The 16,846-nt window shown below is 39.7% G+C and overlaps 1 protein-coding gene across 8 annotated transcripts in view; it reads right to left on the reverse strand.

Moving 5' to 3' along the window:
* Nucleotides 1-16,846, reverse strand: part of cacna1da (calcium channel, voltage-dependent, L type, alpha 1D subunit, a) — a 60,103-nt gene that overhangs the window by 26,966 nt on the left and 16,291 nt on the right. For all 8 annotated transcript variants that reach the window (XM_005741485.1, XM_013912971.1, XM_005741486.1 and 5 more), the window contains exons 4-15: nucleotides 14,487-14,626; nucleotides 10,597-10,766; nucleotides 9,831-9,983; nucleotides 8,226-8,422; nucleotides 7,765-7,868; nucleotides 5,939-6,108; nucleotides 4,300-4,374; nucleotides 3,009-3,096; nucleotides 2,735-2,761; nucleotides 2,123-2,283; nucleotides 1,348-1,573; nucleotides 1,027-1,234 (exon numbers count right to left, since the gene is read on the reverse strand). In XM_005741485.1, the coding sequence (XP_005741542.1) occupies nucleotides 1,027-1,234; nucleotides 1,348-1,573; nucleotides 2,123-2,283; nucleotides 2,735-2,761; nucleotides 3,009-3,096; nucleotides 4,300-4,374; nucleotides 5,939-6,108; nucleotides 7,765-7,868; nucleotides 8,226-8,422; nucleotides 9,831-9,983; nucleotides 10,597-10,766; nucleotides 14,487-14,626 (1,719 nt within the window). The remainder of the gene's footprint in view (nucleotides 1-1,026; nucleotides 1,235-1,347; nucleotides 1,574-2,122; nucleotides 2,284-2,734; nucleotides 2,762-3,008; nucleotides 3,097-4,299; nucleotides 4,375-5,938; nucleotides 6,109-7,764; nucleotides 7,869-8,225; nucleotides 8,423-9,830; nucleotides 9,984-10,596; nucleotides 10,767-14,486; nucleotides 14,627-16,846) is intronic.

Below are 16,846 nucleotides of genomic sequence, written 5' to 3' on the forward strand. Positions count from 1 at the left end.
TTAGCTGCTGTAGCTCATCTGCTCATTTGACCTTTGATATCAACAAGGCATTTTTGCCAGAGAACTGCTGGTGACTGGATAACTTCTTCTGTTCAGACCATTCTCTGTAAATAATAAAGATGGTTGTGTTGTAAAATCCCAGCAGATCAGCACTTTCTGAAATACTCAGGGCATCCTATCTGGAACCAACCACTATGCCACATTCAAAGTCACTTAAATCACCTTTCTTCTCCATTCTGATGGTTCAGTTTGAGTTTCAGCAGGTTGTCTTGATCGCGCCCACTTACCCTAATGTCGTGAGTTGTTGCCACATGATTACATATTTGTATTAACCAGCAGTTGAACATGTATTCCTAATAGTGGCTACCTAAAAGTAGTAATAGTAGTAATATTTCAGGCTGTGCTTTTCCTGACTAAAATCCAATCTCCAGTCCAGCCCCTCCTGCATGTATGCCCTGGTTGTACATCACCTCTCTCCAGAGGTTTACTAGCAGCACTTCAATTCTGTGTTTTTGCTAACCTGTGTCTCCTCATGTGTGGTGTCTGTCTGCTCATTCATCTGTGGTACAATTCTCCCGTCTACAGTGTCTCACTTTAGTCCGCTGTGCTCAATCTGCCACAACCTTTCAGCCTGCCGCTCACAAACCATGCCATATAAAGAGATCAAAATGTTCTTTTGAAAAACTTCTCTCAACAATTCACATTTGGGTTTTCAATAAAGCGTCTGAGTTCAGCCTTCAGGCACACTCACGATCCTTGAATGTTTAGTTGTTTTTATAAATCTGTTCTACAACTTCTTGTTACTTCTGAACTGACATATACACCAAAATCTCTAAAATGGGCAAATACTGACTCATATAATGGCTTGTTCACAGAATCTGTTTAGTCTGCCACAAATTCTTCTACATCTGTATGAAACACACCCTTCACCAATTTTATTTACATTTTCAGCCTATTTCACTTGCTGCGTATTTGTATTTAACAGTCAGATTTTACTGTATGACATTATCTGAACTCTGTTAATACCTGAAACACAGTGAGGAGGGCCTGGGGAAAGTTGTCGAAGGTGCTCCTTTTTGTCTGGGTTTCGTCAAAGTTGAATTTTCCACCAAACACCTGCATGCCGAGCAGGGAGAAGATGATGATGAAGAGGAAGAGCAGCAGAAGCAGGGAAGCAATGGACTTCATGGAGTTGAGCAGCGATGCCACCAGGTTACTCAGAGACTGCCAGTGTCTAAACAGAAGGTCGACCAAGAGAGAGGAGGACGGACGGGATTTTAATCGAACTCCACAGGCACGAGACTGTGAACACACGAGCACGAACGCACAGCATGTTGACAGTCTTACCGTGTGACCTTGAAAATCCTCAGCAGGCGCACGCAGCGGAACACAGAGATACCGAGTGGAGACATGATTTCCAGCTCCACCAGAATGGTTTCAGTGATTCCTCCGCACACAACAAAGCAGTCAAAGCGGTTGAAGAGTGACACAAAATAAGCCTGCAGCCCAAGACTGTACATCTTTACCAACATTTCACATGTGAACAGGGCCAGCAGCACCTTGTTGGCCACATCTGAAAAGCAGAGGAAAAGATATTAAATCAGATGAATAAATAGTGAAAGAGAGTGATGCATTATGTATTGGAGGGTTTTCCTGTCTTTTAATGCAACATATAGTAGATCAAACCTCTGGTTGCACAAATATTTTATATTACACCTTCTTGCAGCTTCTTGTAGCTTTTTCTTTGTGTGCACTTCATTTAATTATTACTCTTTTTTACTTCAACCTCATTTCTATTTTTTATTTCTATTTCTTTATTTTTTTATCACAGTTAGACAAAATCTTGCTATGAATCTACACAATTCACATTAATTAAACACATTATTTGCATAAAAATCATGACATTTAAAACAATTTAGCCTTAAGTCATCCACAAAATACATACAGTAATAGAGAAGATGGGAAAAAAATCAAATTAGTAAAAATACTCTGATATTTCATGAGAACATCATGACAACATGTTACATTAAGTAATCCTTTAAAAAACACTAATTAATAGAAGATAACCCATTTAAACAAATTCATTCATTTTATTTCAAAATGAGACGTTTGTAATTCGTACCTTGCACCTGTGTCAGCCACAAAGGCTGGTTGTAATGTTCTGATGATATGGTCAGGGTGTTGAGGAACACAAGGATGATGACCAGCCAATAGAAAGGCACTGACTTGACAGCCAAACGGCACTTCCTGCGGCAGAATCTGTTCCATCGGCGCCAGCGCCGACTGCAATGGCAAAGGACACTTTCAGCACATAGAGGCTCAGTTTGCACATAAAGAACACAAGACACAGTCACACAGATTATGAAGTCAAAACAATGGAATAAACTCATCACTGCAGTGTTTTTAAGAAAATCTCGAAAGTGTGCGTAATAAGAAGAACGCAGTGAAGTATGGGTGAATGCCCACAGGGGACTGCATCAATGCGTTTCTGCAAGTCATACAGTACAGTAAATGAGCTGAAAAGTACTGTGTAAGCCTATTCTCTAAAAATACCTTATAGCACATGCTGACTATATAAAAGTTGTTGATTTATCATTCCCTGTAACATCTCATTAAAAATACAGTAAAAAAGAAGCCAAGCAAAATAAAAATCAGTGTAATTGAATGCAGGCAAAAACCATATATTAACAGCTACATGCACTATGTAGACACGCCTACCTACAAATATACTGACCTGAACTTTGACTTTGAAATCTTTTGACTGAAAAGAAGAACAAGTGAAAGTTGATGAATGCATCTTGTACCAGAAATGAGTTGCTAGCATGTAGTTAACTGACATCAACCCCAAAAAAGTGCAGCTGCAATGTTTGCAGCATGAAGTTTACCAGTTTTTTTAAACACATATGACGAGATAAAGCAGGCACTAACACGGCAAAATGGCTGTGCTGACTGAAATTAGTGACACCGAAAGAAATCTTGTGTACAGGTTCATAGTGCAAAGTTCTCACCACAGAGGTCCGCAGCATGGCGTCTTTTCATCCTCCCCGTTCTGATTCTCGGTGTTCACAGACTCTGTTTCACTGGCTGGAACGCTTGCTGTGGCATCAAATAAGGGAGCATATTTAAAATATATATATAAACAAAATCTATGCACTTTGCAATGGTAGAAGATTCTTCAGAAAGGCACAACGCATGCTTCCCATCAGGAGCAAGTGTAAAGAATGTTCCCATTGTATCAACAAGAACGTAGATGCACAAGAAACATATAAACAAAGAGAATTCAGAAACTCTTTTCAGGTGAACGAGAACTGTATGACAGTGATTTTAATCTCCAAAGCCACAGTGCAATCACAAAGCTACCTCAATGAAAGGAACGTGCTAAGTTCCACAGCTCCGCATCACTGTCATCATCAGTATCATTTACCAAGTGCTGAGAGTGAGCTGACGTGGGTCAGGCGAGTGGACAGCTGCTACGTGAGAGCTGTCTGATGCAGACAACGAGGAGCGGAGAGAAGACGGGAGCCGAGAGAGGCAGACAGAGCTCTTTAAACTGTCTCTGAAATGCTACACTCAAACTACTGCCAGCACTTTGGAAAGACTGTGTGTGTGCAGACTGATGATGATTAACTGTGTGAAATGTCTCGGTGCTTTAACTCATGTGAGCGAGCGTGGTGTGCTCTCCTGCTTAGCTTACGCAGACGTGCCGGCTTTGATTCCTAAGTGGTCGGACAGCTCTCAGCTCTGAAAATAGTGCTGACTGCTGGAGTAGTCATCTGGGTTTAACCCTGTTTCCTACATTCATACTGAGCTCCTGCATTTGAAGTGGAACACGGGAGGGAAACAGGGTGTGGTTGCTATCAAGCACAGCTGTACGGCTCTTCCATATCAGACTAGTTTAATAGGTAAGAGACAAGGGGTTTTTATTCAGGACGAGGACATAAGGAGAAACGTAAGAAGGCTGTGATGTTTGGACACAACAGGTAAAAAACAATTGTAAAGCACAATGTGATGGTATATTTTGTCAGGTTTCACACACACACACCCACAAAGCAACAGACTTATTAATCTATCCTGGTCAGTAATATGACACTGACTGGTAATATTGCAGTAATGACAATGTACATTTCAGTCTAGTCTTAATAGTTTGAGAAAATATGAGCTAAATTTTCTGTATCAGATCAGTTTGATCTTAAAACACACACACACACACACACACACACACACACACACACACACACACACACACACACACACACACACAAAAGCTAAAGAACACTGGAGGGAAACCACAGGATTTACCATGAGTGTCGGACGACTGGCTGAACCACCCAAACCTTCCTTTCTTCTTCTCAGTAAGGTCAGCCAGAGTCACCCCTTCATGTGTAATGCATGCAAGCCAATGCATTCAGACACAACGGCACAGCAGAGGGACATGGAGGGGAGGGGGGGCGAGAATGGGCTGCTATCAAAATGGGTCAGAGCAGACAAGCACCACAGGACAACAACAGTTTTCAAAATATCAATATTCAACCACGACAAGAGCAGCAGGAGCCACACCGCAGACACTGAGGAGGGCAGAAGAACGACACAGAGAGCTGTTAGTCAAAGGAAGCGTCTGGAGGTGGCAGCGCCCTGTACTAACATGTGACCATGCGAATTAAAGCATTTACCTTTGAACATGTTAGTAGGGGTTCATGTTTCGTGGACACACACTATAAAGCCAGCATGGATGTTTTAGAAAAGCAGTATGGACTCCCTTCTTCTAACACGGCACAATTAACGGCGATTTTCCTGCTTTCTGGTAAACTTACAGAGCACCGCTGTTCTGAAAAATTGGAGCAATAGACTGGTGGAAGAGGCAGGAATATACACAAGGAGTACATAACAGACGTGGGGAAATCATAATGAGTTGACAAAAGGCAAAAAATAGAAAACCCAAGCTCAAACTCTAGGATGAAGCAGTTGCAGGTTTTCTTTTCTGTATCATGTGTGCCGCTTATATAAAGAGGATTTGGATCACTTTTTTTCTACTGCTTGAGTAACATGTTTCTTTTTTTTTCCTTTCCTTTCCTTCCTTTCACTGGTGCTTACAGAGTGCTCCACTTCCATCACCGACATACATGGAGGCTGGAAACAAAACTAGTCTGATCATTTCGTTTCAAACACCTTTCACATATCCACATATGGATGTCAATACTGGCCTCTGTGTCGATATTTGTGCATCTACGCATTTGTCAGTATGTGTACTCTGCTTCTCTATAACCAAAAGGTAGACTATTCAGAAGCACAGTGGGTCATCACTAAATCCCAGGAGTCCTCTGAAATCACTATAGTCCTGTTTTGTTTTTCTTTAACTGTGGTGATCAGCTGGCACAATTGATCAACTTGCCTTGTCTAGCTCCATTATAGCATCCATTTTTGCAAATCTGCATGAGAAAACTGAATATTTCAGGGCTCAATCAGACCTAATTAAGATTTCCATGATGCTGGTTTCAAATCTCTGGTGGCTTTCTTCCTGCTTGATTCAAGCAGAATTATTGGGCTAAAAGCAGAGAGGACTTAAATGATGTGTTAGATTATTACGATTTTTTTCTAATTAATACCCCCTCTATCTGTTCTCAATATGTCTCAGCGTAATTGACCAGTTATCTGGGGCAATATGAAAAATAGAGCACTTTAGACCCAATAAGTCAGGACACAGCACCAATTCTGATTTAAGCAATGTCACGTTCTTTCTCCAGAGTGATTTTTGGTTTGAAGATACTGCTTTTAACCAAGAAAAAAGAAACACTCTCAAACCAGTAATGATGTACACTACTTGATATTTATCCTTGACATGGCAAGAGTAGCTTCAACCAGTTATTTGCATTGAAGCGCTCTTGTGATGGCAGCGTAGCGTTAACGGCCGGAAAAAGGAAGCGGGTCAGACGGCGCTTACGGTTACGCTTGCTCTCCTCATCTGCCTCGTCCTCATTGTCAGGGTCAATGTCCTCAGCCTGAGTGATCCAGTCCAGGTAACCCTTCAGATCCTCCTCCAGCTGTTGCTTTTCACGCAGCTTCTGGAAGTCTCCACGAGCTTTGGCCTTTTCCCTCTCCTTGGAGAACTCTCTGTATTTGGAGAAAGAACCCCCAAAACAAAAAAAAACAAACAAAAAACAAACAAACAAACAGAAACACCAACAAATACACAGTAATGCACGAATTAAACACAAACATGGGACGTTTCACAGCAAACAAGAAACAAATTGTTTCACACAAAATGGAAAGCAACAAACATGTTGTTCTGTTCTAGATCATTTTTCCCGACAGAATAAAGACATTCTGTGTATGAGTTTCTGTATATCCTCTTTTCTACATTCTTTAGTCACAGCCTTTTAATTTCTTGTGTGTTTTTCAGAAATGTAGCCACTGGAGGGAGATGTACGCCTTTAAGAGACGACACAGAGCTATATTTAGAGCCCGGCAGTACAGTAGTGTATCTGTCAGGTGGGCATCTTCATCTTACAGAAAAGGCAATTCAGGTAGACAGATTGTTTCAAGAGAACTGCAGCATTTGCACAGTATCCAAACTTATAGTTTATATAAGACAATGAACTTGAAAACAACGAGATTCGACTGTATCTACCCACAGTGCATTGTGAGATAGTCTTATTAGAATAACCTGTATTTAAGCTGGTATACTAAAAAATTAAGATGAATGAAAAAGTCACATGTGTGACAAAAAAGTGAAGACGTCCAGTGTCAAGAAGCCAGCAACAGGTAAAGCTGTATCAAGGTAACTGGTGCTGACAGGTCATGCCAGTCTAAAGACGCCAACATGCACTGTAGGAATGCTTGACTCGATTGTCATGTTAATCTTGTTTTCTTTAAAAAAAAAACACAGGTTTTCTTCGCTGGTCAACCAGCCAGAGTTAGTTGTACTGTAATACCCCACCCCCCACTCCACAGAGCAGGGAAAGCAAACTGGGGTTTGAGAGAGCTTAGGCGTGCAGAGGGAGTGAAGGGCGAGGAATAAGATTAATTTCTTTCACAGGAGGTTGGGTGGGCTGTCGAGGGGGTGGGGGAAGAAACGCTCACTTTGCAGTTGCCGTGGAAAGGATGTAATAGTTTGACATCAACAGAGGTCAGAGAGGAGCGCTTAAGAAACAAAATAGACTCTAATGTAGACTTACTGCTTTATTACTTGTAATGATTTTTGCATTTCTGGCGCACAATTTCCCAAACACACATACTAATTCAATTTCAAGTCAACTCTATTTTATTTATGTAGCGCCAAATCACAGCACCAGTTGCGTCAAGGTGCCTTATATGTTTATAGGTAATAAAGTGAAAACCCCAATAATCAATGGCCCTCTTTGAGCAAGCACTAGGTGACAGTGGGAAAGAAAAACTTCCACTTAACAGGAAGAAACTTCCAGGCTCAGGGAGGAGCAGCCATCTGCTGCAATCACCTGGGGATGATGTTGTGAGTGTCAAGGAGCACAGCAAACCCAAAGTGCATGCACTTTGCACACTACAGACCAAACCCACCGCAAAAGTTGCCTCTTACCCACTTAGCACACCTAATACAAGGTTTAACACGAAAAAGGATCCCAGTATAATCAGACTGACAAAATAAATCCACGGTGTTTCCCATCCAATGGCGTCATTGACCTACAGAAGCCAAAAGTAGCCCGTCAACAAACATGGACACATACAAAGACAGAAACCTTCTGCCTCAAAGGAGCAGAAAGTCTCTGTTTTGAAAGAGAAGATGGTGCTTACCCGCTCAACACACCCAAAACCAGGTTAAGAACGAAAAAGGAGCCGAAGATCACAAGACTGACAAAGTACACCCATGGAAGTTCAAAGCCCATGGCATCGTTCATCTGCAGGAGTGGATCGGTCACCGCAGAGAAAGGAGAGCAGGGGGAAAAGGAAGGAAGGATGCACAGACAGAAAAAGGGTGTTAAACTGTTAGAAAGGAGGAAGAGAGAGCAAGTCTTAGGAGTGCTGATGACTGTCAGGACAGTATCGTTTTATTTGATGAGTTGTTGATTGAATTCAATCATTTAGCCAATCAATCATATCAGAGCGGTAAGAGCCGCCCCAGGAAATTATCAGCAGCTTCATCATCAGACTGTCAGTCGCATTGGTGTTGTGTGTTTGATTCGAGTAGACATTAAAGCTGAAAGAATGTGACAGTCACAGGTTATTGAACTGGGTGCACAGAGCGAGAGACTCACCCAGTACAGCACGTCAGTCCAGCCCTCCATGGTGATACACTGAAACACCGTCAGCATGGCAAACAGAAAGTTGTCAAAGTTGGTGATGCCACCGTTGGGACCTTGCCAGCCTTCCCTGCACTCCGTGCCGTTGATGGGGCACTGGCGCCCATGCCCTGAGATCGCACATGGAGCTGGCTCCTCTTCTGCTATCATATCTACAGAAAGAGAGTTTTAAATAATCTGACACTTAACATAAGTGCTGCAAATAAAGTTGCTTTTTAGACTGCCTAGTCTTAACTGCAGGATTTCCTACTATAAACAGTGTTATGACTAAGAGCACTCTGATTCACTGCATCTTATACCAAATACTCTTTAGCAGCTATCTTATTCTTCTCATTTACAGTTGTTCAGCAGTAGAAAAGTCTACTTTAGACTTTTAAATAACTTTGACAATAACATATCTATATATCTTAGAGACGAACCACTTTTCAATTTACAGTTTCACAATATACAAACATATTATACAAAACGTTATTGGAACGATTAACTAACATTTGTGGTTAGGTTTTATGTTTCAGTGAGTTCCATCAAAGAGGTATTTCCATCTCTGAAGATTTAGTTCACAAACTATTAAAATGATTATATTTCTGTGAAATATTGCTCCATCTCACAACCCCTCACATGGACTTGTTCCCCTTGGGAAATTCCTGACGTCTATGTTTGAAGTAAACTACTTAGAGAATAACTTCTGTCACGTAATCCAATATATCAGTCATGCAGTACGTACTTTTATGTTTTTGTCTAAGTTACAGTTTAGTTACAGTTAAGTTACAGTTATATTTCAGTTTAAGGAGAAAACAAGCCAGTCGAGATTGAGTTTGGCATGCCTGATTTGATTTGACTTGCCACATTAATTTATGAAAATTCATCATCCCTCTCAGAGCTAACTGTGTCAGTGTTCATAGAGCACTACATATTGTTTTGTTTGCCAAGACTAAAAAAGTATTTTAACAAGCTGTGCGCTGGCACACAATGACGTGCACCACAGTTCAGGTCGTTTCGGCTGCCTCGCTCTGAGACACCTCAGGATGCTACAGTAGCACTCTGGGTTGGCAGTCTGGCCCAGGGGGGACAAATTGACAGTGCACAACCCCGTGAATGACGAAAAAATGGCGCACACGTTCCTGACCAATGTGCCGCCTTGAGGCTTGGACACTGTAGACTGTTTTACTGAAAACTGCTGCGTGATGTCTGCATCATAGCAACAGACCCTGCTCTCTTCAGCATGAAAGTTGTGTCAGTTTGACACAGAGCAAGAAGGGAGGTCAGGTATGGTTTGTGATAGTCACTGACAGAGGCAAAGAAGATTATGACCACACCCAATAAGTAATTAAAGCACAGAAACTATTACTGTATCTGATAAAGCTATTACCTGTCCTGATAAAAATCCCTTGTACTCATTTGTCTGGGTAAGCAAATCACCAGACTAAGCATTATCCTGATTATACCTTTAATCTGTTGTTGTTAATGGAAAATCACAGCTGACATACAATAACCTCAACTCCTTGTTACTTTATTTAAAAAAAACAATTTGATTTTATATATAAAAGTCAAAGTGCTCACCTGTACTGGGGAAATAGCAGGTTGCATGCATTTTACCAATGAACAGCTCCAGGCCGATAATAGCATAGATGATAATGACAAACAAGACCAGGAGGGCAATGTGCAGGAGAGGGACCATGGCTTTAATGATGGAGTTCAACACCACCTGTAAACCTAAGCAAAGAAAAACAAACACTTTACACAAAGCCCGGCAGTACTTTGTAGTACCAAATGGAAAACACAAACTACAAATTCTACCAGTCTTTGTACCTGTTCTTAACACAAAAATTAGATTCCTGGCTCCAGATGGTGAAGTGGCTAATTCTGTTTGCTCTTGATCTTACTTAGCTTAAATTGCATAAATACATAAAACGTAATCACAACTGTATAATCATTTCACAGACTGCTAACATAAACAAACGGAAGTATTTATGGTTTTCAAGTATAGAAATATAAATAACAATGTAGAAAGAATGTAGATACTCCTTTCAGTATATATTTCAGAACATCTTTGCCTCGTATATTTCATAAGCATGTCGTGTTTTTTTCTGTAAGTTTGTTTATTATTATGGAACTGAGAGCACATGGCCCTTGGTTGCTGATGTAGATGCTTAAAGAAAATAGTCCTCAGGGACTGCACATGGACCATCTGGACTTGCCGTGTTTAACCCTTAGCCCTGCATTTTTCTATTAAAAAAAGACTCATTTTATTGTACGACAGATGCAAAAATTATGTACATTTAATAAATATGGGTTGCCAACGTGCAGAGCTTAAAAGTTCTCTTACTGGGTACTCCTGAGACCAGCCGCAGGGGGCGCAGCACACGGAAGGCTCGAAGGGCTTTAACATCAAATCCACCTGGCTTACCCCCGTGCCCATGCATTGATGCATGGTTATCTCCTTCAACTTCTCCCTTTTCTTCTTTGGTCAAAAACTCCAATGCAACACTAAAGAGTCTGTTGGAAAACAAATAAAAATCCTTACATTAGTCACCTCTGCATTTGAGGTACATAATGAACAGTGCTGACAATCTTTAACAAATAGTAGATAAAGATTAAAGATCATTTTCGAGAAGAAGCATGGCAAACCTTTGACAGTTCAATAATTAATGTAGGAAATAAAGAACAGATTAAGCAGCATTAGATGTACTGATTCTTATATAACATTTTTCTACTTGAGCACAGAGTAGCCAGTTTTCATTCAATTCTACTATTTTCACTCGTCAAAAATTTATTGTAATTAAGAAACAAACCTTCACGAGCATGAGTAAAACTAAGATGTAACAAGTATGTTGTTGAATGTACGAGGCGCTAAAATGGGGTTAATAAACCTTCAGATTCTGACAAAATGTGAGAATATATTAAAAGTCTTACTTTCTCATAGTTCATAAGCTCCTATTCACATCAGTAATGTCACTAAGTCAATTTAAGGTCTCCAACAAACACTTTTGACATTAAAAATTTTGCCTGGCTGAAAGCTTTTCACTTTGCCGTTATTCCCTCAAAGTATCATTTAGCTGTGAAACTATTATGTAGTGGCATCAGTTTACTTTACAGCCACCCACAAGCCATACTGAAATCTCCAGGATACAATTTGATAAAAAGCAGTCTGAAACCTTTATTAACCACAATCCGCTGTAAATATAATTTTAGACTGCATCAAAATGGTTAGTAAACACCGTACTGATAATGATCCAATCAAAAACTATTTTAAGACTAAAAAATAAATAAATCCCAGATATTTCTTGCCCTACATGCAGCGCTTCAAAAGAAAAAAAAGAAAAGCCAGTGGATATGTTGAAAGAGCAGGAGAATATGACAGCATTGTAACCTGTCAGTGCCCAGTTTGAGTGTACCAACAAAACCTACCCACCCAGCAAAAATTTGGTGAAAAGACAACTTCGTCATACTAATTTGGATTTTGTTAAAAAGTGAAAGTAGGCTATTTACATATGTTCCCAGCATGTGTCACAGTCAAGGTCCATGGAACAAATGTGGATCTCCAAAGGATTTGGCCCCTCCTTACTGTATGCGTGGTCTGGGCAGAAATGCTCGCATCTTGCAAACAGCAAGATGCGAGCATCTTCACATATTGACACCTTTTTGCGAAACATATTTCATAAAGTAAATCAGAAGGATTTTGAACATCAGATTATTTGAAGCAGGTGTTTTCACAGTGTCTCCAGTCAATATTCAAAGGGTCACTCCAATAAGTTTACAGGTTTAAGCCTATTTGCACCAAATCACAGTTTAACTCTTCCTCCTAGAAACGTGTTCCTTTGCAAAATAGTTTTCCAGTTATGTTTAAGTCCAGCACAATCACTGGCTAGATTATAAAAATGTTTTTAACAAATTCACTGAAACACTTATGAACTCGGTCAGAGTTGGCTCAAAGCTTCAAGCACGGCGGACCTTTTAATAAACCAGACCACAATCTTTTCAAAACCTTATCCAAGTACAGCCAGTGAAGAGAAATATCTCTAAAATGTTTAATAATGCACATCCCAACACTGCAGTAGATATTTTACAGCAAGAATATCAGTGTAGTATATTAAATATGTTGCCAAAAATGTGTCCACTCTTTGCAACATAGTAAAAACTTTGCTTTAATGCATAATAAATCACAAGGACTTCTGTAGCTTATGCAACTTTCTGAGTTTTCTCTTTGGCTTTTTAACTGCACAAAAAATGTATTTATATTAATGTATTATTTAAGATTAACTGCATATAGTGTAAGAAATATTTACCTTATCTGAGCCAGTATGTTCATAAGACAAACCTTGGTTTAGTATGTGTAAAAAAAGCTGTGGTACATGAAACCAAAATGGAAAAGTAAAAGAAAGACATTCATTAGCGATTAAAAACTGTCATGTGATCATTTTCTACAGCTTAGTTACCATTAATGATTCCTTCCCATCCAAGACTTTATCCAATGTAATCTAAAATTCTGATCAGTGCATCTTTACAAATCCATTTTGTAGATTTCAAGACAGTACAATGGCTCAGTGGTTTGCACTGTTCCCTCATAGCAAGCAAGTCCTGGGTTCAAGCTTGTGTACCATAGTACACTTGCAAAAAAGTCTGACTTCCTGGTAAAATAAATGTTAAAATGTAGGTTTAAACCCAACAATATAGTTCTTCAAGTTAAAACAAAACACTATTTTTGGATTATTTTTTTCTCTATGGGGAGTGTGTTTGCCTGTCATGAAGTCCCTACACACTACTATAGAATAAATAGTGGACACACAAACATCCTGATGACTGAACTGTGACGATTTTCATCAGATCCTCGCAAAATTATTTCAAATATGTCATTTCAAATTTTAGAAGCTGCAGTCACATTTAATATTTGGGACAGCCGTCTTTGCATTTGAGTGGATGGCAGATCAACCCTGCATGCAGCATACAGACAGCGATCTGACCCAGCTACCCACTGGACTGTGTGTATTAGAGGAGAGAAAGAGGGAGGAGAGAGGAGAAAAAAAGAGATAAGGCTGAGATAAGGATGAAGATAACACGGGGAGAGTGTGCAAGAGATAGGAATGAGGGCAGAGAGAGGTGGGGAGGTGTAAAGCATGAACCATTTGAGATATGAAAATGGAAGGGGGCAGTAATAAGAACAAGCTGCAGAGACAAAGGAGAGCAGCGTGAGAGAAAGACAGTCAGTGAGAGGAGAGGGAAAGATGGGAGGGAGTGTTGGAGAAGAGATGAAGTATGGAGAGATGGTGACTCACTCCAGTGGTGGTAAAGCTATGATTTATTCTCTCTGTCTTTTCTGGGTCATATACTGTGGGTGTATGAGGGTCTCTGTTAGCCACTTGGAGCAGAGGCTTAAGCAACTTTAGCTTTAATACTGACTTCTCCTCTTACAAACACTGTAAACTGCAAATGTCACAAGTCAAAAAAAATCCTAAAAGGAGACTAAAAATAGCTAAACCTTGTGACCTGGCCTGCAAACCAGCACATAGAATGAGCAAATATAATACATAAATATTAGCAAATTTAACAATCGCAACTAGTTGTGTCAATAAATGAAATAACAAAAAAAAAAAACTGAACCTAAGATTTTAGATTTCAAACCCCACCATCTGGCCAAAGTTCAGGTAGTGGGCTGCAAAATAATAATTATAGTAAACTAGAACTAACATAAATAACAGTTTTGGTATCTGGTTGACAAAAACTAAGTGGTAACATTTCTGTTAAAAACTGTCAGCCAACCAATTCTCCTGGTGTGAATTTTGGTTATGATCATTTCCCTTTCAATCAATGGCTTACAAACTGAAATATTTTCATAACAACCATAGTCATACCAAACGTGAAATAGACACACATGCAGAAGCTGCATTACTGCATGCAGAAATTGCAGTACCAGCACGGGCAGATAATATATTTAAAGTTAAAAGTCGGTAGTGAGTAAAAAACATAAAGTATATTCCAGGGTTTTTAATTTCCGGAACTGATTAAACTAGCTGGCTCCCAGTCCACCCATGGACAGGGTGGACCAGCATGCCTATTACACGCTTTGTCCTGATATCCTGATGGACTGCATCAACTACATCGCTTGCAGAGGATCTCATTATGGTAGTGCCAGCATTCTGTCAAGGTTTAGCAAAGAATCCACCATTGTCCTTTTACCATTTACATACAGAGCATTTATCATTTAACTTGAAAACTTACCCAATCACCACAATGACGAAATCCAGCATGTTCCAACCGTTTCTCACATACGCATTCTGGTGCATCACCAAGCCATAAGCGATAATCTTCAGAAAGGTCTCAATTGTGAAAATGATGAGGAAGGCATACTCAACTGTTTCCTGCAGATACACAAAAAGGCAAAGAAAAAAAAAAACGAAAACATGAGCAAGGTATTAATACAGACAGTGTTTTGGAGATTCAACACACAGGTACAGGAATAGGTGCAAAAGACACAGTGCCTATGAAAGGATAAATTAAGCTCTATTTTACTGGTGAGCAACAAGAAAATTACTTTTTGTCGAAGCAAAAATATTTATAAAGATTTTAAAATTAAATGTAAAAAATTAAGTTGTTTTAACTACTTAATAATACAGTAAATCTATAATTTACAAGAACAATGTGCCTCCAAAGCAATATTCTCGTCAACTTTCATTGAGCAGTAGGCACTGAACTGATACATCAGGACACAAAAATAACCCAGGTTTGCAGAAATGACAATACACAATACAGTTACACTATAGGAAACAATATACAAACAGACCAGATTGCTGTGCAGTTTGTCACCACCCCACATTGATTTTACTGACATTTAAAAAGCAAAAGGCCAAAAAAGGTAAACACTCATTCATAGAGTACTTCCAAAGCACTGAACAATGATGTTCCACCCTAATATCAGAAATACTGACACGGTGCACAAGAAAAGACAGAAACGAAAGATAAGGACATCAATGTTAGTGTAAATTGTCTTTTTTCTTTTTAGATGTATCTTCTAAATTTTGATTACTGGTTTGCAAACATTTCAACGCTCGATGACAGAGTGTGTCATTGCCTGCAGGACAACCTTCCTCAACACTGCCTGAATGTCTTTGATGGACTTCCTATTAAAGGGAACTTTGTGTACAACAACAGCTATTAGAAAAATATCAGAGAGAGAAGAGTCAGAAAGCCAAGAAAAAGTGACCTCCAAAGGGAAACTGAAACTCCTGATTTGCCTGCAACATAGATATGCAGACATCAAGTTTCACAGCTTCTAAGTGTTGGTAATACTAGTCAGTGTATGAAGTGGACATTGTGTGGCTGCCTGTTCACAGCCATTCAGTGACCAAACACAGTGATTAACTTTTCTTGTAACAACTTGGACAACTTTTGTATGTGGAATCAACATAAATCCCATGGAAATGGCATCTCCTGTGTAAGCTTCACCTATAATCCTGAAAACATTTCAGTGCCTGGAATGTATCTTTGAATATGCAAAATTAAAATAAAATTGTGACCACTGTGTACCACTAAAAAAGGGCAAATCTCCAAAAGAGCCAGTAAGAGCCATGCTAAAATGGTTAAAACCAATTGACTAGTTTGGAATGAAAGGCATGAATGTATCAGAGAGCTATGGAGGTTAAAAAAAGGGACAAACACTCTCTGAACAAAATCTGTGTTTTTAGAGGGTATATACAGATTAGAACGAGTGATGTAACTCAGCAGTGCGCCTTTCTCCGGTTGTTTCAAAGGCAGAGAGAACACAGGAACATTAAGCCATCAGGTTGAGGTCAACTGGGAGTGGATCTGACAACAGAGGCGGGCAAAGGTAGTATGTGCATTTAAGACAGTGAGATGTTTGTGAAAATGGGGGTGAACACACTAAAAGGTGACATAGCACCATTTAGAAGAGTCCTCGCACCTTTTGCTAAGATGTGAAATCAGAAAGAAGCTCTTTGCATTTTTCAAGCTTGGCAGGTCAGCATAAACTGCACAAAGGCTGGCATTCAAAATATCTGCCAATCAGTACAGCAAGCACTAAAATGTATAACAGGCAGGAATTTAACTTTAAACACACTGCGGAAAAATGCATGCATGCACACATACTGTAATATACATAATAACCTCGTCTGCCTGAGGGAGTCTTTAATCCCTTTTCTGTGCTCCTTTTCACGATAAATGCAGGGGTACTGTGGGCTGCAGGGCTCGTTTTCCCAACAGTTTACTGCAGATTGTGAGAAGCACTTAGCCCAGAATAAGAGACATGGGTGTCTTTGTTACTGAAGTAAAAGGTTGAGTTAAGCTTACGGCCGCTGCCTCTATGACAGAGCACGCTGAGGCCACAGGGAGCAGAGAGAACAGAACGATTCATGTGAGGATGGAAGGAAAGTGACAGAGAGACAACTGAACAATTTTAGAGGCAGCAAACAGAGAGGCGGTCTCTTCCATTTTTCTGTTGTTGGTTAGCAAAAACATATAAATAAAAGTCAAATCATATGCTTTAAAGCAGCCAACACACTTATGTATATATATGTGTGTGTGTGTCTATATATCTATCTATATATGTATATATATATATATAT

The sequence above is a fragment of the Pundamilia nyererei genome, unplaced genomic scaffold (assembly GCF_000239375.1).
Source record: "Pundamilia nyererei isolate P.nyererei 1_Seehausen unplaced genomic scaffold, PunNye1.0 scaffold00110, whole genome shotgun sequence".
NCBI lineage: Eukaryota > Metazoa > Chordata > Actinopteri > Cichliformes > Cichlidae > Pundamilia > Pundamilia nyererei.